The sequence below is a fragment of the Papio anubis genome, chromosome 15 (assembly GCF_008728515.1).
Source record: "Papio anubis isolate 15944 chromosome 15, Panubis1.0, whole genome shotgun sequence".
NCBI lineage: Eukaryota > Metazoa > Chordata > Mammalia > Primates > Cercopithecidae > Papio > Papio anubis.
In genome coordinates this window covers 27904349-27932293 of record NC_044990.1, presented here as the reverse complement: position 1 = coordinate 27932293, position 27945 = coordinate 27904349, and the positions used below count along the sequence as shown (strand labels likewise).

Genomic DNA, 27945 nt, shown 5'->3' with positions numbered 1-27945 from the left:
GTTCTTATTCAGAGTCCAGTTTAAAATTTAGGTATTTGTTTTGAAGATGATGAATCCCAACATGATAACTATGGCTGAAAAGGGATTTTTCAAAAGCAGACTTTGTGACACGAAAACAGGCAAATTTGGTACAAGTAAAGTAGTATAATCCAAATTTATTATATCTAAGAAGCATCATGGGCTGTAACTAGAATCAAAGGTTAATAACATTTTATGCACTTATTCTACAAACATTTACTGAGCATATTAGGTGCTGGGAATGTGACAGTGAACAACAAACACAAGTAAGAGTGTGCAAAGAATGATCAAAATATCAACTAGCAAGAACATGGAAGAGCTGCCGGGACCAAGAGGAAATGACTAGTTCTAAAGATGTGTGGATTTCACAGCCTGGTCTCTGGTTTTGAGCCCGATTGCAATTTGGCCTGACTCCTGGCTTAGGAAATGGTAATCCCTAATAAGACAGGGACGATACTGATGTAGAACTTGACATAAGATCTCTATTTTCTTGAAAAGAGCACAAGGTTTGTTTTAAGTCCTGAAGTAGCTCAATCTCTTCCTTCAACTGCTGCCGCCTTTGTTGAGATGCATGAATTTTTTTCTCTATTGCTATGAAAAGAATAAAAAAAAATTTCAGATTATTCAGTAGTTTTATTAGAAATAATGTACCGTTTCTAGCCCCTTTCACTTGCAAGTACAGATACACACTCCTCATGCCTCCGAGGAAAAGGATCCAGAGCGTTATGGGCAGGAGCTGGTTTCTTTATGCCTTCACTTCCTCCTTCTAATTCAGGACAGAATTCTAACATTTATACACAAAGCTGCCTAGTAAACCCTTAAGATTTTGTGCACATTTATAGCAGAACAAGTCCCTTGGTATATATTTGAAAACTTGAAAATAGTGACTGTATAACCTTCATGCTATACTATATCCATTTATTGAGATATGATAATTGGAGAATGTGGCTAGAATACCAAGGTTAAGGACAAATCCCTCCTAAAAATGTGTCCAATTTTTAATGTTACATAAAAGCTTTAGGTTTCATTTAGAAACAGGAAGGCTTTTAATTGTGGAAACTTAGAAAAGCTTAGGAGGAAGATACTTAGGCTTTATAAATAACAAATAGTAGTCAATGGCAATGTAATTTTTAAAAGCCTCAAAATCAAACAGTTAAAACACACACATACACAACTTTTATTCAGAATAACTGCATACCTATAGTTAATTTAAAATATTAGTAAGGCTAAATTAAGCAAGTTTTTATCAACCGGGATGGTGAAACCCACCTTTTAAATTGAATCTCATGCAGTTCCAAGTAGTGGCACCCTCCAATACTACATTATAATATATGTACTCCCACCTAACCCATCCAAGTAGTGATGTGTCACATGTGCCCTTACATGAAAGAAACACACACGGAAGTCCCCTACAAAATAACTCTTTTTAGAAAAAGATATTTAAGGCTGCTTTAAAAAAATATGGATACTGCCATATAGTAGCAGACATCCTCAAAAGACTATTAAAACAGACATTATTTTTGGTAGATTTTTCAAATATTTTTCCTGCTGGTTATAAATGTAGTAAAAAATTCAAACAAATGTATAATATAGAAAGCCAAAATGAGAAAGGTTGGCCGTGTTGAGACAGGGATATGAACTAATGATTTCTTCCCAGGGAAATTGTATTGTCTTCCTACCATATGCTGGAGAGACAGATACATCTGTGGAAACGCAGAGTGTGGAGGGCACTCTGTTGTGCAACTTCAGGGGGAGCCATCCACACCAATGCTGTGTGACTCTGTGCACGGCCTGCCCAGCCATGGGTGGCAGCCTTGATAGAGAAGTCAGACCGGACTCAGAAACAAGTGGAGGTGTAGCCTGTCTTGAGGGCATCTTAATGCTGAAAGGAGGACTCACTCAATAAATGGTTGATATTTAATAGGAAGGTTAAATCTCCCTCCTCCAAACCAAACCATATTTTCTACTGCAAACATTTCTTGGCTATTCTGGCTTGCTCTTTTTTTTTTTTTTTTTTCCTGATGAACTTTAAATCAGTTGCAACCCTCCCTGATAAGAAATTAAATTAGATTTGAAGATTAATATTGGGAGAATTGAAATTTTGACCTATCCCACCAAGCAAGAGGGAGGCAAGTGGAGGGATGGTTTATCATAGCCTCGCCACGCAAGAGTAGAGAAGCCACAGGAAGCTTCACTAGCTCCTGCCTGGGCCACACACAGGCCAAAATATGCTCCAATTTTGGAATCAATTTTTTGTTGTCTCTACTTTTTTAATGAGTTTTTCTCATTACAAAAGTGTTTGTGTGTATATAGAAAATCTGGAAAATATAGCACTAAAAGAACAGACAAAAATCACTATAATCCAACTACCTACAACCAACCACTCTCTCCACCAGGTGCAGCTTTTGTCTGTGCACATGTACCTGTACATTTTTTTCCTCCGTGTGGGCAGGGGTCATACTGTTTTTGTAACTGGCTTTTCTCATTTAAGAAAACAATGAACATTCTTCTAAAATATTTTTATCACCTGTATAGTATATTGTTTCAATATGGTGATAAATATTTCTTGACTATGCTGCTCAGATATTATATAACTCATGTACCTGCTTGAAAATTTACAAATGTGTCTTCAAACAATCTGCAGTCAAAAAGTGCACTCCCGATTTCTTCATAGTCTGGAGGGAGAAAAACATTTTCAATATTAAACAGTTTGTATAGGCAGAAACTCCTCCATTTATATGTAATCCAAAACAGGGGAAAGGAAAGAGAGCAGTCATCTGCCATGGAACTTTAATGTTAGACAGCAGCAGCAGCAGCAGCACAGGGAAGCTGTCAGAAATGTAATTCTTGGCTCTTTTCTCTTCTCCTCTTCCTCTTCCCCCTCCTCTCCCCTCCCCTCCCCTCTCCTCTCCTGTCTTCTTTTCTTTACTTTTTTTGAGATAGAATCTCACCCTGTTGCCCAGACTGGAGTGCAGTGGTGCGATCTTGGCTCACTGCAACCTCTGCCTCCTGGGTTGAAGCAATTCACCTGCCTCAGCCTCCCATGTAGTTGGGATTGCAGGTGCACACCACCATGCCCGGCTACTTTTTGTATTTTTAGTAGAGACGGGGTTTCGCCATGTTGGCCAGGCTGGTCTTGAACTGCTGACCTCAGATGATCTGCCCACCTTGGGATCCCAAAGTGCTGGGATTACAGGCGTGAGCCACTGCACCTGGCCCCCAATTCTTGGTATTTGTACCGAATCAGAATCTCTGGGGGATAGGCCCAGCTATCTGTGTCCTCACAAGCCCTACAGGTGATTCTCAGACACACTGTTTGGGAAGTGCTTGGTCTAGAGGAAATAAATGAATAAAATAATATAATAAATGAGCTTTTGCAAATGTTTACTATCTCACTTTTTGGCTTTGCCCTATAAAAAATAATCCCATTCAAATACACATTTTTTTATATTGTTGCCTACAATATAAGCTGTCTAGCTTGTCCTTGTAAAATAACTATATTTATAATAAAGATTTTAAACTCATGGGATATAAGTTATAAGAAAGCTAAGTAAGGCTGGGCGCAGTGACTTACGCCTGTAATCCCCGCACTTTGGGAGGCCAGGGTGGGCAGATCACTTGAGGTCAGGAGTTCAAGACCAGCCTGGCCAATGTGGTGAAACTCCGTCTCTACTAAAAATACAAAAATTAGCCAGGCGTGGTGGCACATGCCTGTAATCCCAGCTACTCCAGAGACGGAGGCAAGAGAATCACTTAAACCCTGGAGGCAGAGGTTGCAATGAGCTGAGATCACGCCACTGCACTTCAGCCTGGGAAAGACAGCGAGACTCTGCTTCAAAAAAAAAAAAACAAAAAGCTAAGTAGCTATATACCTGCACATACAAATGGAACTTTGGCTTCCCAAAGAGCTCTTTAAGAAAGAAACTTATTTAACAAAGTTCATCTCTAAACCAAACATCAATCAAAACATTAAAATTCGTTCTTCTATACTTTAAAGTTTGGGTTAACATTATTTAAAAAAGGACACTTGGCTTATCAAGGAATCGAATTTGAGTCAAATCAAAACTAACATAATACTGTTCTCAGATCTTAGCAACAGGAGTGCAGGGCAGTGGCAGGGGAGCATATGTGACTGAATCTGTCTCTGAATGGCACGTTGTGTTAGTGGCCAACCTGTAAGACACCTCTGGAAAATGTACCACAACTCTCGGGGCATCAGGTTACTTTTGACTAAATTACTGAGTTTGTAAATTACCCACATCCTGTTGATTTATGAAGCACAGTAGATCTGGTACAATGATTTTATTAAAGAACGAGGTAAAGGGCCAGGTGCAGTGGCTCACGCCTATAATCCTAGCACTTTGGGGAGCCAAGGTGGGTGAATCCTCTGAGGTCAGGAGTTCAAGACCAGCCTGGCCAACATGGTGAAACCCTGTCTCTACTAAAAATACAGAAAATTAACTGGGCATAGTGGCGTGTGCCTGTAATCCCAGCTACTCAGCAGGCTGAGACAGGAGAATTGCTTGAACCCGGGAGGCAGAGGCTGCAGCGAGCTGAGATCCCACCACTGCACTCTAGCCTGGGCAACAAGGGTGAAACTCTGTCTCACAAAAAAATAAAATAAAATAAAATAAAATAAAATAAAATAAAGAATGAGGTAAAGAAGAAGAAAAAAGTAGTATAGGAAGAAAATGGGCCTTTTTTTTTTTTCTTGGGTTTGTTTTGTTTTACATCTAGGTCTGGGAGAAGTCTCTATACTTAGAAATATTGCTATTCATCAGTACCTGATTCTGAAGTAGTCTCATCCATGAGTTTTTCTGGAATTGAATGAACTTTGTCTAATATTTCTTCAAGTAAGTAATTAAGAAGTCCTGCTTCCTTGCATTTCTTAAGAAAAGGAACTTTCACAGTTGCATCTAAGAGTAAGACAAACATTTGAGAAGGAAATAGTCTTAGGGCAGCCAATCATAAATTATTTTATGCTTATTTCTTCAGACCTTGCCTAGTGGTGGATGACATACTTAGTAAAATAATACAGCACCTTCACCGTTTCTATTAATTATAATTTCATCATATCTCATTTTTTTTGGCCAGCTGAAACAATGAATGAAATGTTACAAAAAGTAAAAGTGAAAATTTCTCTGCTTACAATAACTATATGAGTTAAGAGGATTTTTTAAACATATAAAAACTGTAATTTTTAAAATTTCAATACCTTTTGGGGAACAGGTAGTTTCGGGTTACATGGGTAAGTTCTTCAGTGGTGATTTCTGAGATGTTGGTGCACCTGTCACCCGAGCAGTGTACACTGTTCCCGATATGTAGTTGAATTAAGGGATTTTAAAAGATTACCCTTAAATATTTGACATAACAGCCCCTGTCACTTTTTGTCACAGTTTGTATGTGTTGTTAGTGGAATGTCTATTTCTTTAAAGAACAGAGAACTACAGTTACGGGGGTCACAGTGTGAGGGGTGACATATCACTGGATTCTGAGCTCAGGCAAGCCTGTCTGTGTCTTTATTAAGAGGTCTGTCTTTTCTTAATACTGAAGACAACGGACCATTCCAACCTAAGTTATCTTGATATGCTGGGATTACAATAAAGTGGATAGTTACGATAAAGACTTATACTCATTAATTACTGCAAGCCTAGAAGAATAAAGATTTAGGCGGGATACCAAGTTTGAAACACGTGGGTTGACATTTTTGTAAGTATTGTAGGCCATATTTGTCACAGACAACACTTAGTGCAAACCTGTGTGTCTACCATGCTCTTCTTTCACTTGTCTTACGAATGTATTACATTTCATTGTTTCGGGTGACTAGAAGGAGAGAAAATCAAGATTGCATTACATTGATTTTAATATTGCATAAAATGAAAACCAGTCTTTTGCTGTGCATAACTAAATGATACGCCTACAGTAAAAATCATGCCCTGGCTGGGCGCGGTGGCTCACACCTATAATCTCAGCATTTTGGGAGGACGAGGTGGGCGGATCACAAGGTCAGGAGTTTGAGACCAGCCTGGACAACATGGTGAAACCCTGTCTCTACTAAAAATACAAAAATTAGGCAGGCGTGGTGGTGCACGCCTGTAATCCCAGGAGGTTGAGGCAGGAGAATTGCTTGAATCCGGGAGGCAGAGGTTGCAGTGAGCCAAGATCGCGCCATTGCACTCCAGCCTGGGCGAAAGAGCAAAACTCTGTCTCAAAAACAACAACAACAACAACAACAACAACAACAAAACGCCCCATATTCATATTTAGATGTAAACAGCAAATGTATTTTTGTTTTGTATTATAAAACATCAAGAGGTGTTTGACAAGCACCCCTTGTATAAACAGGAGGAGGTGAAGGTTGCTGGCTCATATGAATTTAGCTTATACGTGCTGATGTATAAAAACTTTCAAATCCCCAAAATACTTTCATACGTTTTATACATAATAATCCAGAAGTTTATAAGAGCTACAAATGTGGTCAGGTGTGGGCCATGCAGCTGGGAAATACTTGGTTCCATAAGGATGTTTGACCGCACCCTCTGCCCGTTTTAACTGTAAGCACCTGTGGGGTCAGATGCTCTCACTAGTTTGGTGCCAGGGAATTTATAAGAGCTCAGAGAATGTCACCTCCTGAAGATTATGTGCTTGGAACTTCCAGCTTCATTTTCATGCTCATCTCATTGTGATACTGTCATCTAGGAATTATCTAAGAGCTTCCCGACTATGGGATTCTTCCTAAAAAGGCAGCCTCAGGAGCAGCCTTAGCTGAGAACACAAATGAAGAATGTTCTACAAAGGCTGTCTGTTCGGATGATTTGGAAAGTACATTTCACCTGACATTCAGACTGGTTTAAATAAGGACTCTGTATGAAGAAATGCAAAGCTATAAAAACTAAGTCAGATCACCTGTATATGATTGCCTGAGAGGTGTTTCTTCCTTCCTCTTTTTCTTTTCACTCCTGAAAACTTAGCTAAAAATAGAAACCATTTAAAAATTAGAATCCATAAAGGAAAAGATTACTGTTGGACTACATGAAATATACAACTCATATGCCAAAAGTTTTTACAAAGTCAAAAGATATGGCAAACTAAGTGTTTGCAGCACTTATGATAAAGGGTTAATTAAAAAAATATTATAAGTTTAATGCAAAACAGGTAAATTGAGTAGAAAAATGGGCACATGGGGAACTCTCTGGGGAGAGGGTGCATTGAATAGAAAAATGAACAAATTGGGACATAGGAAAACAAATATAATTGGTGAAAAGATATGGGAATGCACTCAATTTCACTCATAAGTGAAGATGTTCAAAGTAAAACAGACTAATAAAGATGAAGATATTTAATAGATGACATTTGCAAAGATTTGGTTAAGTGTGTATTGCTGATGCTTTTCCGTCAGTAAACACTGATTTAAAGCAGAATTTGTAATAGCACTTCCTGCTGAGTTAAAAGGGTAATGACTGAAAAATGACTGTAGAGGTGCTATTTGGAGAGTGTTGTTTATCACCATAAAATGCAGTTGGCATGACGCAGAACTAAGTCTTCCAACGAGGTCCTGACTCCAGTTCACAGTGAACATTGCAGATTTAGTGCTGCTAAGACACTGCTGTTCCACTCAGGAATGAAAGTATACCCCATAACTCCAGTTAGCCAGGATCCAGTCTGCCTTAATTAGAACTGAAATGCTAACCATGCATCCTTAGGGAATTTTCACTCAGGGAAGGTGTAGCACTTTTTAAATTTTATCTACTGAAAATTCTTATGGAAGAGAAGCAGTCCCAAAAGTCAAGGCTTTTTCCCATGTCTTAGTTTGGTTCTGTGAGTGTAGGGAGAATGAAAGATACCAGCGAATGGTTCAAAGAGAATAGGTCTTGTTCATAAAGAAGAAAAAATTAGTTAGTTATATCACATAGTACACAAATAAGTTGTCAATTTTCTAGATATGTAAAATTTTAACTCATGTATTTATATTTTAATTCAATGAAGCTAGAAAATTGGACTATTCCTTATATTACCTAAATGTTTACCTTTCTTTAAAACTCACAGTGCTAAATTTTAGGAACTTACCACTTTGAGCGCTGTTCGGGAATTGAGCATGTTGTTGGCAAAGCAGTCTGAAATATTTAATTTCAAAGAATTGTAAAATATTTTTATTTACAGTTTTCAAATATCGTATCTATTTTTGTGATTAAAAACATACTACCCTACTTTTCATGATGGTGTCACACTAAAGTTTTTTTTTTTTAAAGCTGTTTAAACCTGTGTAAAATTAGTGACCCCCACTGAGTGCAGACGGGAGGCCCAGTTAGATGTCTCTTATGCCCTCAGGGACTTAGGAAGATGATTATGTTCTTTCAAGGAATGAGTACTGATGAAGTATTATGAACAATACTAGTTCATATACAGTGGTCAGTGGGATTTTACTGTATAAAGAGACCTAAAGACATGCAGATTTCCATCTGACGTACAAGATTCTGCTGGTTTTCAACAATAAATAGCACAAAATTGCATGCATTAATTTGAGGAAAAAGTAGTTTTCAATGAAAACAGGTATTTGCCCCAGATCTTAGATTTGACCTACAAAGGGCCTAGAACTGATTAGTATCTTCCAAGAGAAAGCAGCAGCATAGCAGGCTATGATGAAGAAATGAAGTGAGGCCGGGCGCAGTGGCTCATGCCTGTAATCCCAGCACTTTGGGAGGCTGAGGCGGGCGGGTCACAAGGTCAAGAAATTGAGACCTTCCTGGCCAACATGGTGAAACCCCATCTCTACTAAAAATACAAAAGTTAGCTGGGCGTGGTGGCACATGCCGGTAGTCCCAGCTACTCAGGAGGCTGAGGCAGGAGAATCGCTTGAACCTGGGAGGCTGGAGGTTGCAATGAGCTGAGATTGCACCATTGCACTCCAGCCTGGCCACAGAAGACTCCGTCTTTAAAAAAAACAAAAAAGAAATGAAGTGAATCGTTTATAAAGCTGCTCAGGCTGCTTTCTTTCTAACCTTTCCTCCTCCTGGGCACCCAGCTTCATCTCCCTTCCTCTCCAGATGGCGTGGACTCTCAGGAAGCAGTGGCCTCCTCGCCTAGGGGAATGCCGTTTCTTCCCATCTTATACCACTTCCCACCTCCTCCATGCAGCCTTCCCAGCAACACCGAAACAAAGTTAATCTCCTCCCACTTTGATTCTGGTATCTCTGAGCACTTTCACTTCCCAAGTACTTAAATTTTTTCAAACATATAAAACAGTGTGGAAAATATCAGGATGAACCCCCATGTTCCCATCCATTCCACAGTGTCAACAATTCTCAACTCAATGCCAAGCTCCCTTCATGTAACCCCTCCTTCTCTGGTTATCCCATGTGCTTCTGTTTGCATTGACCCTTCTTCTGGGCTTCCCACCAGGTGATAACTTCTCTGAGGTTCAATCTATATTTTATTCTTCTTTGTATCTCGTAGCACCTAGCAAGGTGCCTCATGTATGATAAGCATGAAGGTTTAAATTCAGTTTAAAAATGCATAAAAATTCACCTGTTCCTTGAAAAAACAATGCAAGAAGACTATTTTATTGAGTCCCTATTTGTTCTTCTAATGGGTTTTTCAAACCTTAAGCTATAGCAGGGACTTCATTCCTTTTTGTTTGATCTTGTGTTTAAGGTCATTTTAAAGGTCATACCAAAACGAGTTCTTTGGGAAGGTAAATAATAAAAATGAAACTCTGAGACTATAACAACCTGTGAGTTTCTTAGAAAATCAAATATAAAAAGAAGTGCAGTATGAAATTTACATATTTACACATTTCATGCCTGATTAGCAACAAAATACTTATGGAACTTGCTCAAAATTACATTTAAAATTGTTTAGCAAGCTTCTTTCACTGGTAGGCTTCCCTCGTGTTTTAGAATATATAGCCCCCATACCTGAAGACAACATGGTGGCAAAGAGCGAGGACTTGGAAGTCCTGCAGCCCAGCTCTGCCACTGACTAGCTGTGTAACCTGGAGACAACTCACTGAGTGTCTCAAGGCCCCAGTTTCCTCCTCTGGAAAGTGAAGATAACAGTATATATCTCAGTTGACTATTATGAGGATTAAATGAGTTAACATTTGTAAAGCACTTAGAACTGTGCTTGGCATAAAGCAAGTGGTTATTAAAGAAAGAAATAAAATAGTGCCTGGAACACTATGGGAAAATTGGGAATATACGCCCACCGGCAGGAAAAAACAGCAGCCTCTGAATGGAATTAAAAAAAATCATCCTAAGAATGTAACATAGCTCACAAAAATCACATTTAAAAAAATCATGCTCTCCTAACATTGAGCTCATTATTCAAGATATTGTGACTAAAATTATATATATATATATATTTTTCACTGAAATCAAAATTCACGTAACCCCTGGGCATCCCGCAAACTAGCTATGTTCTCATTTCAAAACCATTTACATAAAATTAATCTTTATTTATTAAAAAAAAATAGACTTTTTAAAAAAAAGTCTCCTTGTCTTAATCTAACCATTCCTTATCCCAATCCCCCAAATGTGGTTTTAAAAATGTTTTATTAAATACTTATAAATTCCTCGAACTCCATCAGACTGTGGAACTGCGTCGTCCTTCTTGGCACAGAAAAAGTGGTAATTCTTGTTACAGTTTTTTAAATCACATCCCACGGTGGCTCCTCTTTTATGACAAAATTTACATTTCTACAGAAGAATAGATTTTACTGAGTAAGTACCTGTTTGTTGTTATTTGTTAAAATTCAAAGATATCATTACATGTTATTTAAGTTCCAGGAGCCCTGCATTTTATCCTGGCATCATGAGCAAGGTTCCATCCTGTTACAAACATTAGGGTACAGTACTTACATTTGGCTGCTCATTTGGGAATTTTGGCAAAACCTCAGCTAACTGGAATGCTTGGACAGACAGTTTTGTAATGATCTGATTAAAAGCAGAAAATGCTTTTTGTTTCAAAAACAATCTCTCTATTTTGAAAATAATTTTCTAAAAAGCAGAGCAGGCAAACTTGTCCAGCTCCAGGCAAGGGGCCCCACTAGGGGGCCCTTTGAGACAGGCGAGAGTGGCCGCTGGCTGTGCCACTAAGAGTGGTGTGATTTCTCTTTCGGACTTAGACCCTGCCGTGGGTGATAATGTCTGTCTTACAGAGTTGCTATTGAGGATAATGTGAGATAAAGTAAGGGAAACCTCCTTGGAATCTAGGTAGTAGGGCCAAACATTTAAAAAAATTCTACAACTCTATTAACAGTTTTTTCTTAGTTCAATTTATTTGCTCCCTGCCTTGTATTTATTTATCTATCTGGTATTTTATATGTGAGAGTGGTGTCATGATGGCTAGGCAGCGTGAGGCCACAGCAGCCTCACTGGTTTAGGGGAATCCAGCCAGGACCAAGGCTGATCCGCATGATACTCTGGCTGAATGACGTGGGGGCCCAGTGAACTCGCCTTGCAGAACAGGAGGTCACTCACACCATAGCCCAGGGTCGGCACAAGCAAGCACAGAAACAGTTAAAAGAAATTCAAATATAGGCAAGAAATAAGGTTATGATAAAGGTGGAAATTCAAATCAGAGCATACAAGAACGATCATTTAATTTGGGAGGAGGATAACTGGCTATGTATATAGGAAAAAATAAAGTTAGATCCCTACCTCACAATATACTCCTGAATAAGTTGCACATGGATTAAAGCTCTAACTAGATAATGTTAAACAAAAAACTCTTAAAGGTGAGGAAATATAGGAGAAAGAAAAAAAGCATAGTATGGAGGCAAGGAAGGCTGTCTAAGGCAGGAAGAAAACCCAGAAGCCACAAATGAAAACTCTTGACAGGCTAGGCGTGGTGGCCCATACCTGTAATCCTAGTACTTTGGGAGGCTGAGGCAGGAGGATTGCTTGAGCCCAGGAGTTCGAGACCAGCTTGGGCAGCACAGTGAGACCTAATCTCTACAAAAAAACTTTAAAAATCAGCTGGGCATAGTGGCACACTCCTGTAGTCCCAGCTATGTGGGAGGCTGAGGCCAGAAGATAGCTTGGGCCTGGGAAATCAAGGCTGTGGTGAGCTGTGATTGCACCACTGTACTCCAGCCTGGGCGACAGAAGGACTGACAGAGCCTACTATACAAAAATTTTAAACTTCCATTTTTATACTGAGGGCATTAAAAAATATTTGAAAGACAAGGAAAAGATGGAAAGAAAAATGTTTGTAACATACTAGATAAAGTTTTCAGATTCTGAAAACCTGCAGAAAAATGGTAACTGGCAAATTACAGGAGAAAAAACACAAATGGCTAATAAACATTTATTCATTTAAAAATACATGAGTATATAGTATTTATTTAGTATGCAGTAGCTATGATGTGGCAGGCACGATTTTAGGATAAGGGAAAACAGTAGTAGACAAAGCAGAGAAGATGCCTGTCCACGTGAGGCTTACATTCTATCGGAGACAAGGTACAATGATCAAATAAAGCAAAGTTTAAAACATCTCACAAAGTTATATACACATTATATCGAATTAAAATAGGGTGAAGTGACAGAGTGTCACTGGGTCCCTACTTCAGATTGGGCAGTCAGTAAAATGTGTCACCTCTAAGGAGGTGATATGGAAGCTGAGATCTGAATAATAATAAGACCTCCCAGATGCAAAAAGGAGGAGGAAAGACATTCTAAGCAGAGGGCCTTGGGTCTTGGCCACAAGAATGAGCTTCCCCACTGGCAAGCTACAGCAAGGACAAGACAGATGGCCAGTGCCGTTGGAGCAGTGAAGTGGGCACGACGAAGCCTTGGGATGATCAAAGGGGTAAGTAAGGGCTGGATCAAGTGGGACTTACACGCCAGAGTAAGGAGTTGGGTTTTATCTTTGTGCAAGGGGAATATAAACTGATTAACATTTTTGAAAGATCACTCGGGCTGCTGGGCTGCTGCTGGATGGAGAACAAAGGGCTGGGGTAGGGATGGCAGGAGAGACAGTGGGGTGAGGGTCAGTACTAGATTTAGAGAACAAGATGGGTGACTTCGCTATGGTGGATTACTGACGCTGAGAGAAGTGGGCGGATGAATGCAAGATGCATCTAGGAGTTTGTGCCCATGGGCTTGATGTTGGGCTGGGAGGTTGACGAGGAAAAGAGAGTCCTTAGACTTCTGGCTTGGGCAAATGGATAATGATGGTGCTGTTTACTGGGATGAAGAATGAGCAGATTTAGATGGGGAGAGTGTGTGTGTGTGTGTGTGTGTGTGTGTGTGTGTGTGTGTGTGTGTGTGTAGGAGATGGAACTGTATTTTTTTGGCCACTTTACTCTGAAATGCTATTGGATGCTCATGTGGCTGTGTCAGATTGGTAGTCCGAATCCTAGGGAGGAGCCTGCTTGCTGAGGGCCCCTGCTGCTCACCCTCGAGGCACTTGCCCAGCTGTACTGAAACCACCACAGCACTGGCCTGTCCCCACGACGGGTGTGTGCCATGTATCTGCCCACATAGTCCAAGGGTTCCATAAATGCTGTGAGTGGGTAACTATTACCTCAGGTGACTTTCCTCTCTTCTCTCCTTTATCCTCTACTTCCAACCCATCCCAAAGCCTTCCCAGTAGGGAAGTCTGCATCCCAAGATCTGCAGAAACCCTCAGGTACCTGCTTTCTGCCAAATATTATGCCTCCAGTCAACTGCCCTCATTTCTCAGCCTGGGTCTCTTCATGACTGGATGGCCACTAGAATTTCACACAGATTTCTTTAACTCTATGTCTCCCCACTCAAATCCAATTAGTGAAGAGCAACAAAAATATTCTAGTTGAGGTTTGTCTGCTACTTTGTTAGCAGCCAGTCTTGCCAAGTATTTATTAGTATAGGGTACACATTGAGAGCAGGATCCACACACTCTTTCTTTCTTTTTTTTTTTTTTTAAATTTGAGACAGAGCCTCACTCTGTTGCCCAGGTTGGAGTACAGTGGTGAGCTCATAGCTCACTGCAGCCTCGACTTTCCAGGCTCACGCAATCCTCCTACCTCAGCCTCCTAAGTAGCTGGGACTACACGTATATGCCAATGTGTTGGGCTAATTTTTTTTTTTTTGGTAAAGACAGGGTCCCACTATGTTGCCCAGGTTGGTCTCAAATTCCTGGGCTCAAGCAGTCTTCCTGCCTTGGCTTCCCAAAGTGCTGGGATTAGAGGCATGCACCACCATGCCTGGGCCACACACAGTCCATTTTTATGACTTGCTTCAGGACCTACTACAGTATTGTGTACACTGCCTAAGACAGCATAATTTGCAGAATTCCATCTGGACTGTTCCCTTTCACCCTGAACTTTCCATTTCTTCGATTTACAAAATGGGCATCGTTTTACCTATAGCTGGGAGTTTACCTAGAACAGTGTATGTAACACACCTACCACAGGATGCTGCTGATGCTGATGCCTTGCAAAGACTAACTGTTTGTCCCCGGTCATTAACCCTGTGGTTGTAGTCAGAGTGTGAGGTGCTCACACTTGCTGTCCTGCTTACTAAGATGTGAAGGGTCCTTGAGAGGAAGTCACTGCAATAAGCCCAGTGGAATGACTTCTCAGCATTTCTTCCTTCCTGAAGAGCCCCCTTATGACCCATGGGGAGCCGACCCCAGCTCCCAGGGTAGACCCTGATTAGTTATGGCCACCCCCAGCAGTTGGTGCAGAAAGAGGGGTGTAACCTAATTAAACTTTTAGAAGGGGGCTTATTCCATGTGTAGGGATGACCTTTCTCTTTCACTGGATATGAACAAGAAAGCCTGATGCTTCAGTTGCTGCCTGCGGCCACCCTATGACCACAAGGAGACCAGCTGATGTTGGGGACAGGAGGCCAGAGAGGAAGAATCTGGGCCCCTGATGACATCAAGCCACTGAATCAACCAGCTTGGAAAGCAGGTGTTTTCTCTGATCAAGTGAAAAAGTAAGCATCCTCTTTGTAAAAGTCTGTTTAACTTGAGCTTACTTCTACTTACAGCAAAAGCATTCTAACTCAGATCACTTTACTGGTGAAGTATATGGTAGTTTAGTTTAAAATATTAAATGTTGGACGGGCGTGGTGGCTCACGCCTGTAATCCCAGCACTTTGGGAGGCCAAGGCGGGCAGATCACCTGAGGTCAGGAGTTCGAGACCGGCCTGGCCAACATGGTGAAACCCTGTCTCTACTAAAAATATGAAAATTTACCGAGCATGGTGGCCTATGCCTGTAATCCCAGCTACTCGGGAGGCTGAGGCAGGAGAATTGCTTGAACCCAGGAGGTGGAGGTTGCAGTGAGCTGAGACCACGTCACTGCACTCTAGCCTGGGCAACAAGAGCAAAACTCTGTCTCAAAATAAATAAATAAATAATTAAATGTTAAGTTGAATTGAGGTTTCCAATACAGTTCCTACTTCTTTCAGCTCTCCAAGAAGATTCTCTATCCCTAGTTTATCAGTCAAATAGACTTCCTTTGGAATGCATCCCCTGAGGCTCTGTTCATCCAGTATAAGAAATAACATCATTTACACTTACCAACTTCCTTCCTCTCTGGATTTCTTTCTTTACTGATTCCACATCAAAACTTCTATCAAGATTAAGTGGATCATGATCCTCACATTCCACAAGTCCTGAAGAATACAGCTGCAGATTGGAAAAAAAAATCCAGAGTATGCACAAAGTAATATTGAAAGCTACATATCAGAAAATCATACCAAAAGTGGAAAATCAAACCAGGAGTGGGAAATGGACTGGGGGTAAAACAGTGGCAACCTTTGGGAATGGATGAACAGACCATAAGCCATCCCATTTCTCTGGGAATGACCCTGTTTTCCAGGCATGTTTTATACTCTGTAATCCTGACCTCTAATAACTCATTGACCTGGGTGGAACCCTGATGCCAAGCTAGGTCAGTCCAATCCCCTATCCTAAAAGTGTGGAATGGGCTTTGAGGAATAGTTGAAGCCACGTGGTCAGAGCAAGTCAGTCTGCAAAGAAAGAAAAACAAGGGCTAGAAAGAGGACATTCTAGGTTCCCAATGGCTTTCTAGCTGTTTCTTACACCCACCTGCATGCCTGCCTTTAGGAAACATGAAATGCTCCCAAAACCTTATTATAAATCCCCTTTTATGTTTAGACCGGCTCAAGTCTCTATGTGCTACTTGAAACCAGAAGAATCCAAATCTGAATTGAAGATCAATATTTCACATTTTATAATCAAATAACAAAAGGGCATGAAAAACCTAAGAGTAAATTTTGGTGACATTGGCATAGGCAAAGATTTCATATAAAAATCAGAAAGCATAAAGAAAAAGTAAGTTGGATTATATCAAAATTAAAATTGTCTTTGAAAGACATTGCTAAGAAAACAAAAAGGCAAGCCAGAGACTGGGAGAAAATATTCACAATACATATCTCTGACAAAAGACTTGCATCCAGAATTTAGAAAACACTTACAACTCAAGAATAAGACAATTCAATTAAAAGTGGGCACAAAATGTGAATAGATGCTTCATGAAAGAAGGTTTATGAATGGCAAATGAGCACATGAGAAGATGCTCAGTCTCATTAACCCTCAGGCATATTAAAGCCATAGTGAGATGCAATACACATCTACTGGACTGCCTAAAATAACAAGACCCACTGTTGATGAGGATGTGGAGCAAATGAAATTCTTACATATTATTGGTAGAAATGTAAAATAATGCAATCACTTTTAAAGTTAAACATACACTCACTTTATGACTCTGTAATTCTAGTTCTAGCTGTTTACCCAAAAGAAACATAATCAAACAAGAAAAACAGATTGAGTGCCCCAAATTAAAGGTAAATAAATAAAATTGTCCTTATTTAAAGATGAGAATTGTCCACATACAATATATCCAGGTAAATCTAGAGACTTTTTAGAACTAACAAGACTTTGGTAAGGTTGCTGGATGAGATCAATAAATAAAAATCAATAGTGTTCATATATACTGATAATAGCTCATTTAAAAAGGTTTTAGAAAAAAGTAACAAAACAAAAAACAAGCCCAGGAATATGCCTAACCCCAAGATCTATACCTCTACAGATAAAAATTACTGAATAGCTGGGTGCGGTGGCTCACACCTGTAATCCCAGCACTTTGGGAGGCCAAAGCAGGCGGATCACCTGAGGTCAGGAGTTCGAGACCAGTCAGGCCAACATGGTGAAACCTCATCTCTACTGAAAATACAAAAAATTAGCTGGGCATGGTGGCAGGGACCTGTAATCCCAGCTACTCTGGAGGCTGAGGCAGGAGAACTGCTTGAACCTGTGAGGTGGAGGGTGCAGTGAGCCGAGATCACGCCATTGCACTCCAGCCTGGGCAACAAAAGCAAAACTCCGTCTCAAAAAAAAAAAAATTATTGAACAATTTTGAAATTATGAAAGACCTAAATAAAGACACAAAGACTCACATACAGATGCTCAGAACTGATCTTTATCATAAGAGCTCCAAACTGGAAATAACACGTCTACCAACAGATGAATGAATAAACAAATTGTGATATATGCATACCAATTAAGTACTATGAAGAATGATAAAGGAACAAGATACAGATACATGCGACATGGGTGAATCTAAAACGGTATGCTGAGCAAAGGAAGTGACACAAAGGAGGACAACGATAGGATTCCTTTCATATGAAATCTGAGAAAAGATAAGACAAATCGATAGGGAGTTGGGGTAGGAAGGAATTGATTGCACAGAGCATTGAGGAAACCCTTTGGGGTAATGGATATGTTTATATCTTGATGGTGGTAGTGGTTACATGGGTCTCATGTGGTTACATGTCTCAAAACTTTCTGAATTGGACACTTAAAATGGGTACATTTGATTTTATGTAAAATATGCCAATAAAGTTAACTAAAAAATAGTAGCAAATCAACATCAACGGTATATTAGAATAAAAAGATCACCGCTGGGAGCGGTGGCTCACGCCTGTAATCCCAACACTTTGGGAGGCTGAGACAGGAGAATCACTTGAGGCCAGGAGTTCAAGATGAGCCTGGATAACACAGTGGGACCCCCATCTCTACAAAAATAAAATAAAAAATTAGCTGGGTGTGGTGGTATATGCCTGTAGTCCTAGCTACTTAGGAAGCTGAGGTGGGAGGATTGCTTAAGCCCAGGAGTTCAAGGCTGCAGTGAGCTATGATTATACTCCATTCCAGCCTGGGGAGACCTTGTCTCAAATAAATAAGTAAAAATAAAACATCACCATTAAATGGTGTTAATCTAAGAATGGTTTCACAGCAGAAAAAATATATAAGTACAACACACATTACTAACAGAATGAAATGAAAAAACTTAAGACCTGAAAACCAAATGCAACCCCTGAGCGAAAATCTTTTGTTGTAAAAAATGTTATTAGGCCAGGTATGGTGGCTCACACATGTAATCCCAGCATTTGGGAGGCTGAGGTGGGAGGACTGCTTGAGCCCAGGGGTTGGATACCAACCTGGGCAACATGGCAAAAAACCCATCTCTACAAATAGTACAAAAAAATTAGCTGGACACAGTGGCACATGCCTACAATCCCAGCTACTCTGGAGGCTGAGGTGGGAGAATCACTTGAGCCCAGGAGGTCAAAGTTGCAGTGAGGCATGATGGTGCCATTGCACTCCAGCCCTGGGCAACAGAGTGAGACCTCGTCTCAAAAAAAAGCACACACACACACACACACACACACGTGTTATTAGTACAACAGGTGAAACCTCAGTGGTTTGAGGAATAGATGGTAGTAGTATAACAAAATTTCCTGATTTTGACGTTTATATTGTTATAGTGTTAGAGAATGTCCTGTGTATTAGTCAGTTCTCATGCTGCTAATAAAGACATACCCAAGACTGGGTAGTTTATAAAGAAAAAGAGGTTTAATGAACTCACAATTCCACATGGCTGGGGAGGCCTCACAATCATGGCAGAAGGTAAGGGGGAGCAAAGCCATGTTTTACGTGGCAGCAGGCAAGAGAGATTTTTGGGGAACTCCTCTTTATAAAACCATCACATTTCCTGAGACTTATTCACTATCATGCGAATGGCATGGGAAAAACCCGCTCCCATGACGCACTTATCTCCACCTGGCTCCGCCCTTGACAAGTGGGGATTATTACAATTCAAGGTGAGATTTGGGTGGGGACATAGCCAAACCATATCACCTTATTTGTAGAAAATACATACTAAAGGCTGGGCACAGTGACTCATGCCTGTAATCCCAGCACTTTGGGAAGCCGAGGCGGGCAGATCACAAGGTCAGGAGATCAAGACCATCCTGGCTAACATGGTGAAACCCCGTTTCTACTACAAATACAAAAAAATTAGCTGGGTGTGGTGGCACGCGCCTGTAATCCCAGATACTCGGGAGGCTGAGGCAGGAGAATCGCTTGAACCCCGGAGGCAGAGGTTGCAGTAAGCCAAGATCGCACCACTTCTCTCCAGCCTGGGGCGACACAGCAAGATCCCGTCTCAAAAAAAAAAAAACAAAAAACTAAAGTATTCAGGATAGATAACACATAATTTAATTTAAAATGGTTCTGACCCAAAAAAAAAGTTCTTTGTACTGTATATGCAACTTTTCCATAAATTTGTAATTTAAAATAAACATCAAATTATGCACATAAAAAAGTAAAATAAAATAAAGCATTTAGCAATGTTTGTAGCCAGAGAGAGAAAAAGAACCCGGATCATTTCAATAGATGTAGCACAAGCATTTTGTAATATTCAACACGCTCTAATTTTTAGCAAACTAGAGATAAAGGTAACTTCCTTATTTTAATAAAATGAAATCATTAAGAATGTAAAACATACACAATGATAAGATTTTTGAAGCATCCCATTAATATCAGAAACAAGACAGGGCTCCCAACTTTAATTGCTTGTAATCACTGCTATAATTGAATGTTCTGGAAAAACACAAACTAGAAAAAGAGATTAAGAGTCCCCCGAATTAAAGGTAAATAAATAAAATTGTTGTTATTTAAAGATGAGGATTGTCCACATACAATATATCCAGGTAAATCTAGAGAGGTTTTAGAACTAATAAGACTGGTAAGGTTGCTGGATGAAATCAATAAATAAAAATCAACAGTGTTCATACATACTGATAATAGTTCATTTAAAAAGCTTTTAGAAAAAAGTAACAAAAACAAAAAACAAAAAACAAAAAACTTGCCCAGGAATATGCCTAACCCCAAGTTCTATATGTCTACAGATAAAAATTATTGAACAGTTTTGAAATTTATAAAAGACCTAAATAATTGGAGAGACAGACTCTGTTAATGGATGGGAAAAAAAGACACATTCATATAACATACAATATATTAATATATATTAATTATATTATATAAAATAATATATTTATATATTTGTATATAAATGTATAATTGATATATTAATATATAATGTATCAATAACATATTAATACATTATACATTAATAACATATTAATATATTATATGTTATAATATGTGAATGTGTCTTTTTCCCATCCATTAACAGGGTCTGTCTCTCCAATTATTTATATTAATTATTTATAATATAATATATGAATGTATCTATTTTTTCCCCAAATTCATCTATAAATGCAACGCAATTCCAATCAAAATTCCAAGAGGAATTTTGGTCAAACATGAAAAGCTGATCCACAAATTCAAAGTGCCAAAATAACAGCCAAGGCTAGTAATAAAGCCACAGTGTAGTCATCCCTCAGTGTCTGCAGGGGATTGGTTCCAGGAACCCCCGAGGCTACCAAAATCGTGAATGCTCAATTCCCTTATCTAACAGGCATAGTATTTTCATATAATCTACACACATCCTCCTTTATACAGATGGTCCCCAACTTACAATGGTTCAACTTAACAGTTTTTTCTAACTTTACAATAGTGCATGCATTCAGTAGAAATAGTACTTCGAGTACCCATAAACCATTCTGTTTTTCACTTTCAATACAGTATTCAATAAATGTTTTGAGATATTCAACACTTTGTTATAAAACAGGTGTTGTGTTAGATGATTTGCCCAACTGTGGGCTAACGTAAGTGTCCTGAACATGTTTAAGGTGAGCTAGACTAAGCTATGATGTTTGGTAAGTTAGGTGTATTAAATGGTACAATCTCTTTGAAGAACAATTTGGTATATTTAGTGAAGTATAAAACACCCCATTCCTGTGCCTAACAGTTCTGCTCTTAGCCATACAGCCTACACGAGGGAAATTCTCACATGAAAAGGAGACCTAGACAAGAATGCTCATGACAACTTGTTACTCATAGAAAACAATACTGGAAAAACTAAATGCCCATTCACAGAACAGTTAATGGTGATATAGTCATGAAATCGAACATCGTATTTAAAATGAAAGACTTAGAGTTATGTTTACCAACATGGATAAATCTCAGAAATCTGTAGACTTTGATAGAAATTATATCTGGGTAGAAGATCTATCAGTGTCTGTTATATTTTAGATATTTCATTAAAATATCTATAAATAAGCTTCTTCAGCACAATTCTTTCTCTTTGTGTATTTAACCACTTACAAATAAAATTACCAGTAATCATAGGTGATAAGTTCTGAAATAGTTCAAAGTCAGAAAAATATGCTCCCCAGGCCAGGCGTGGTGGCTCACGCCTGTAATCCCAACACTTTGGGAGGCCGAGGCAGATCACGAATTCAGGAGATCGAGACCATCCTGGCTAACACGGTGAAACCCCATCTCTACTAAAAATATAAAAAAATTAGCTGGGCGTGGTGGTGAGCGCCTGTAGTCCCAGCTACTCAGGATGCTGAGGCAGGAGAATGGCGTGAACCCGGGAGGCGGAGCTTGCAGTGAGCCGAGATTGTGCCACTGCACTCCAGCCTGGGCAACAGAGTGAGACTCCATCTCAAGAAAAAAAAAAAAAAAATGCTCACCAATCTTCACCTAAAAGCCCAAACCATGGCAAACTTGTTATTCTCTGTATCCAAAGTGTTGTTTGTTCTTGTGTGCGCTACACTAAAAGTACTCATGTACTTTGAAGTACGTTTTCAAGTAACTTACCAAACAATTCTCATGAGCAGCTATATTCTCTGATTGTGCAAAATACAGCACATTATACTCGACATCTTTGGGGCAGAGTGCACATGTCCTTTTTTCCATCTTTTCTGCAACCTGAAAGACACCTATAAGTAACATCCCTGGTGAGAAATGGAAAAGTGGAATTTCTTGGTCTCACTAACTCCTCTTCCAGTCTTAAAGTAGAAGGTAGGGCACTTGTTTTTATGAGAGATTCTTAATTCCCAGAGAGATAAAAAATTGGGGACCCAAGTGGAAAAGCTATTTAGTTTTTATTTTTTAATGTGCTAATAAAAGAATTAATGAGTTCATTTCTAAATGCCTAATAATGAGGATAACTTCTTCTTTTTAAAATGTAGAGACAAGAGGCTTGTTCGGTTGCCCAGGCTGGAATGCAGTGGCTCACTGAAGCCTTGAACTCCTGAACTCAAGTGGTCCTCTCAGGTAGCTGGGACTATAGGTGCATGCCACCACAGCCAGCTAATTTTTTTTTTTTTTTTTTTTTGAGAGACCGCGGTCTTGCTATGTTGCCAAGGCTGTTCTCAAGCTCCTGGCCTCAAGTGATCCTTCTATGTCGGCATTTCCAAACTGCTGGGATTACAGACATGAGCTACTGTGCCCAGCCAAAATGAGGAAGACCTTTATTCAAGAAACATAACCAGGAACATTTTCGCACAACATTGCTTGTTTCTGTGCATTGGGCAGGGCTGTCAACTCACTGATACGTAAGCTGCACTCCCAAGTACTTGGGTTCCAAGAGTCTCGGCATCTGGGAATACAGAGGTGGTCTGTAATGTCTGCCAACTGGGAATACAGAGAAGAACAAGACAGATATGCTGACAACACTGCTGTGCTAGACCCAGAGTTTGTCTCCAGTGCAGATGGATAAAAACACGGGGTGGGACCCACAGGTTCTCCCTAGTGGCTTTTTCCTGCTAAATCCCCTCACATCACAGCATCCTAATAGATTTCGGCTCTTCTAGTTCTTTTAATCTTCTAGACTGGAGGAAGCGTGTAATTCTCTGCAGTTAGGGGAGCCACACTGAGGACTTTTACACAGACAGGCATCTCTCACTATCTGAACTCTTGCTATGTGTTATCTGAAACTCATGGACCACATACATTTGGACAGTTTGGTATCCTTCACCATCTGAATCAGGAATTGTACAGATTCAGAGAGGGAGAGATACCTAACGGTGTGTCATGAAGGCTGAAGTATTTTAGGGAAGAGCCCCCTGGTTTTCATCTGTAGCTGGCACCAAGAATAGTGATGGCCAGCAGGGCTCCCCAGGCTCATTTCTAGGGGGTTTAGCAACCCTGAGGACTCACAGAGCCTGACCCGACAAGATTGCAGAATTTTAGAATTCTCACAAATGAAACTGAGAGCCAATAAAGTTTATACAGAATGAAACCACAGAAAGATCACAAGCATGCACTATGAGAACTATGACTAATTCAAACAACACACTGATTCTTAGTCTCTCTGGCAATCTGCAGGCCCACTTCAATGTGGAAATGGATTGCCAAGACTCTAGCCTCTACTCTTAAAGCCCTCCAGCCAAGGGCAATCCACCCAGGGCACAGAATCTGGGGAAACCAGGAAGGGTGGCCAAGGAACACATTCTGCCACTAAAGAAATGGGTGGAACAGATGGAATGGGATTCACTAATCCTATCATTTCATTTAGAATTCTCTTCCAGTATAGATTTGTTCTGGGCTGGTAACTAATTTATGGTGCTGGTGTGGAGAGTTCCTCCTTTTTTCTCCTTTTATCGTTAGTATTTATTGCAGTTTACTATTTTAGTTCTTCCACTGTTTGCTGGATGTGTAGAAGCCAATTTTATCACTGGTCCAGTGATTGCCTACCTGAACTGGATACAGACCAAAACAGTAGACATTACCTAGAGGCTTGGCAAGGAACTTGGTAATGGCCTTGGAGAATGAATGGCTCCATTGCATTATCTCAGGATGAAGTGGCTAGATATGACTTTGGCAGAAGTTAAGTGTGACTGAATTTGGTTTCGGTATACCTAGAATTCATTACTGGGAACAGAATGCATCACTGGGAACATCTTTAGAATGTATAAATAGGAATAAGGATGTGTGTGTTATAGAGGAGGGACCATGGGGAACCAAAGGGGATGTTCAACGGACTCCTTTAGGGTATCTGTTCAGCTCACAATGACCCCCAGCAGGCATGTTTGTACTTCATTCCTGTAGACATAGCTGAAAGTCCCAGAGGACCTGCCCATCTCTCAGATATATGGAATTCAGGATAGAAGATTTCAGTTCAGATTGGGCTGGTTTCTTAAAGAAGAAGATGTAAAAACTGAGAGGCTGCCAGGGCAGCCATCTTCTATACCATTACCAGGAAAACTGGACCAGAGAAAGACAGAAGAACAAAGCAGATACACTGAGAGATGCAGAAATAAGAGATAAAGGAGAGTGTTGGTTTATAATGGCTTCTCAGGTCCTAGTCCTCAGCACTTTCTGTAAGATTCTAAAGCATCTGTGCTCTGGGGGTCTGTGAGTCTGGTCATCCTGCTTACTATTAATAAGCATCCCTTATGCTTAAATTACATCAAATTGTTTTTGTAGTACTTGCAGCCAGTATGTGCTTATTAACACTGGAAGGACCATGACCTGATCTGTGTGTGCACATTCACATGTGTATATGTGTGTTTGTGTGCCCATGTGTGTTTAAGAGAAAGGCAATGCTGGCAGCGGTGTGGAAGGTGGACTGCCTTACCCTCAGGGTCTTTCACCTAGTCCATTCCAGTGATCTCTTGTCTTTGTCTCTATTTTCCCTGTCATGATCCCACTCCATTCTTTACATTACCGTCAGAATGATCTACTGGAAATGTACTACGTTACTGTCAGAATGATCTACCTGAAATATACGAGGTTACTGTCAGAATGATCTACCTGAAATGTACGAAGTTACTGTCAGAATGATCTACCTGAAAATGTACGAGGTTACCGTCAGAATGATCTACCAGAAATGTACTAGGTTACTGTCAGAATGATCTACCTGAAATGGACATCTACCTGCATTTCCCCATCACCTACAGAAGTCAAGCTCCACAGTGTTATATATAAGTACATTCATTCCTTCAACAAATATTTAATGAGAACTTACTATTATTTAATATTTAATGAGTACCTGCTATGTCCTACTACTACTACTAGGCCAACCAGTCTAGACACTAGGGATAGAAGAGAGTAAGATGAATTTACATGCCAGTGGTGTGGTAAAGACAGGCATTAAACAAGTTTTGTTTTGTTTTCCGGGTAGTGAGTGATAAGTGCTATAGAGAAAAATAGAGCAGGAGAAGGAGGTAGAGAGTGACAGGAGCAGGGGCAAGGGGTGCTCTTTTAGACAGGATGGGCAGGCAAGGTTGAGGGAAGATGTGTATGAGCAGACATCTGAATATGATCGGGAACTGAAAATGGGATGATGCGGCGATGAGTTTTCCTTGCAGAGAATAGCAAATGGAAAGATCCTGAGGCAGGGACACCTTTGGTGGCTTAGAGGACCTACAAGGTGGCAGGATAGCAGAGTCATTAAGATGGCCAGGAGTCAAATCAGATAAGGACATGGGGTAAACTGTAGGCTGGGCTCACAGGTTGTTGCGAGAGTCATAGGAGACTATTGGTGGGTTTTGAGTAGGAGAATCACATTTACTTTTTGTTTTTCAAAAAGCATTTTGGCTGGTATGCAGGCCTGCCTGTATTAAAGGCTAGAATAGAAGCCAGGAAAGCAATAGTCAAGGCAGAAGATCAGGATGGCGTAGGCTTGGGTGGCAGTAATGGAAGTAGTGAGAAGCAGTCAGGCTCCAGATACAGTCAGGCTGAATACAGAACTGGCTGGCCTGACTGATACATTAGAAGGGGTGTGGGGAGGAAAAAGAGGCCCTGAGGAGCCACTAAGGTTTTTGGGAGGAGCAACTGGATGAATGGAATGGGCTGGTGGTTGAGCAGGTTTGGAGTACTTGAGTAGAGTGGGGGAAACAAGAATTCTCTTTGGGACATACTCAGTTTGAGATCATTTCAGACTTGGAAGAAGTTGGTTATACCAGTCTGGAGTTTGCGGAAGACGTCAGGATGGAATCGCAACTCTCGTGACTCATCTTACAGTCCATATGTACACCAGCGAATGAAATATCCAACTGATTGACTTGTGGTTGACACGTATGATGTTTACGTATGACGTTTTGTGGTTGGTGCCTTTATTTGTGTCGTCTTCTCTGCTGGGAACACCCCTTCAACTTTTCCACCTTTGGCTGAGTCTTGCCCTTTAAGGTAAGCCCAGGAAACATGGAGAAACCCTGTCTCTACTAAAAATACAAAATTAGCCGGGCGTGGTGGCACATGCCTGTAATCCCAGCTACTCGGGAGGCTGAGGCAGGAGTCCCAGATACTCGGGAGACTGAGGCAGGAGAATCGCTTGAACCCGGGAGGCAGAGGTTGCAGTGGGCCGAGATCGCGCCATTGCACTCCAGCCTGGGCAACAAGAGCAAAACTCTGTCTCAAAAAAACAAAAACAAACAAACAAAAAAAAGGTAAGCCCGGGCATCCTCTCCTCAAAAAGCTTTCCCTGAACACCGGGAGTCAGGAGTCTCTCATCAGTACCTCTGTGGTTCTGACCTCATTAAAGTTGCATAGTAGAGTCTCTAGGGCAGGGCCTGCCTAACTCATCTTCGTATGCTCAGGGCCTTGCCCTGAGCCTGGCACACCGTTAGGAGCACTAAACATACGCAAGGGCAGGAACCCGTCAGAAGACCCACCCACTCAAGGAGAGGGCCGGGGAGGACCGGAACGACTGGGGAGGAGGAGACGGGTTCCAGTCACTTCCTCCGTGAATGTGAGACCCCGCTCTTCCCTCAGGGCCGGCCCCTGCCTCCCCGCAGCAGGGCGCCCCTCCACTGTCCTGGTTTACCTGTGAGTGGAGGGGAGGAGGAGACGGGTTCCAGTCACGTCCTCCGTGAACGTGAGACCCTGCTCTTCCCTCAGGGCCGGCCCCTGCCTCCCCGCAGCAGGGCGCCCCTCCACTGTCCTGGTTTACCTGTGAGTGGAGGAGCGCTAGGAGAGTTGACATCGGTTGTGGTGGAAGCACTAGGCTGTCACCCGCGGGAGAGGTAAACCGAAGCATGCCCGCCACTCGTGTGAAACCATGGCCAGTCAGAGCCACCCGTGGAACTGGCCCGGGCCGCGCCCTGTCCTCTGGCGCCCCCCGACACGCACGCGAGTGCCGAGCCAAGTTCGTCCAGCGCGGCCCCGGCGTCTGGGGCCCCGGCTCGGAGTAGGGGCAGGTCGGGGCCCCCAAGAGGCCACGACCGGAGGCAGGCCCCTTGCTCGGGCCCGTTGCCGCCCAGCCCCGCCCGCCCCCGTGGTACACACCGGTGGGAAGGAAGAGCGCCTCCTGCGCGGGTTGGGCTTCCGGGCTGCCGGCGCCGTCCACCCTCTTGGGTCCGAGCGGCGAAGCCTGGGCCATGGCTCTGCTGCAGCTGCGGGTGGCGTCCGGATAGCGAGATCCCGGAAGTGCCCTGGCTGCACTAGGTTTCGTTTTCTCAAATCTGGGCTGTCGCTTTCAGTCACTAGCCAGCCCGGAGAAAGCTGGATGTGCAGATAGGGGTTCTCACGCACACTGCCCCGGATTCAAGTCTAGTCTAAATTTGAATAGCTTAAAAAACCCAAACGCCGGGCATGGTGGCTCACGCCTGTAATCCCAGCACTTTGGGAGACCGAGGAGGGCGGATCACGAGGTCAGGAGTTCAAGACCAGCCTAGCCAACATAGTAAAACCCCATCTGTACTAAAAATACAAGAATTAGCTGGGGTGGCGCGTGCCAGTAATCCCAGCTACTCCGGAGGCTGAGGCAGG

General features: G+C 41.4%; 1 protein-coding gene across 3 annotated transcripts; it reads right to left on the bottom strand.

Annotated features, from left to right (window-relative positions):
- Positions 1-129: 129 nt before the first annotated feature.
- On the bottom strand, positions 130-27945 carry PHF11 (PHD finger protein 11). Of its 3 annotated transcripts, none has more exons than XM_003913883.5 (10): positions 27463-27945; positions 22048-22169; positions 15529-15636; positions 10579-10712; positions 8086-8132; positions 6925-6989; positions 5775-5841; positions 4803-4934; positions 2622-2693; positions 130-609 (listed from the first exon to the last, which is right to left on the bottom strand). In XM_003913883.5, exons 1-10 carry the CDS (start codon positions 27554-27556, stop codon positions 455-457), a joined length of 996 nt encoding a protein of 331 aa, XP_003913932.1. In that variant the 5' UTR covers positions 27557-27945; the 3' UTR covers positions 130-454. The 3 variants fall into 3 exon arrangements, with proteins under 3 accessions (XP_003913932.1, XP_009190200.1, XP_021785320.1); XM_009191936.4 differs by lacking the exon at positions 27463-27945 and adding an exon at positions 27128-27423; XM_021929628.2 differs by lacking the exons at positions 22048-22169; positions 27463-27945 and adding an exon at positions 27128-27426.

Bases quoted from the DNA above. Each gene is read 5' to 3' on its own strand.
- PHF11 (XM_003913883.5), bottom strand. From the start codon at position 27,556: ATGGCCCAGGCTTCGCCGCTCGGACCCAAGAGGGTGGACGGCGCCGGC. The intron at 8,133-10,578 runs GTATTTAATAAA...TAAATATTTCAG, and splicing joins GGAGTTCGAGGAATTTATAA to ACTGCTTTGCCAACAACATG. The intron at 4,935-5,774 runs GTTTGCACTAAG...TCTTACTCTTAG, and splicing joins AGAGCATGGTAGACACACAG to ATGCAACTGTGAAAGTTCCT.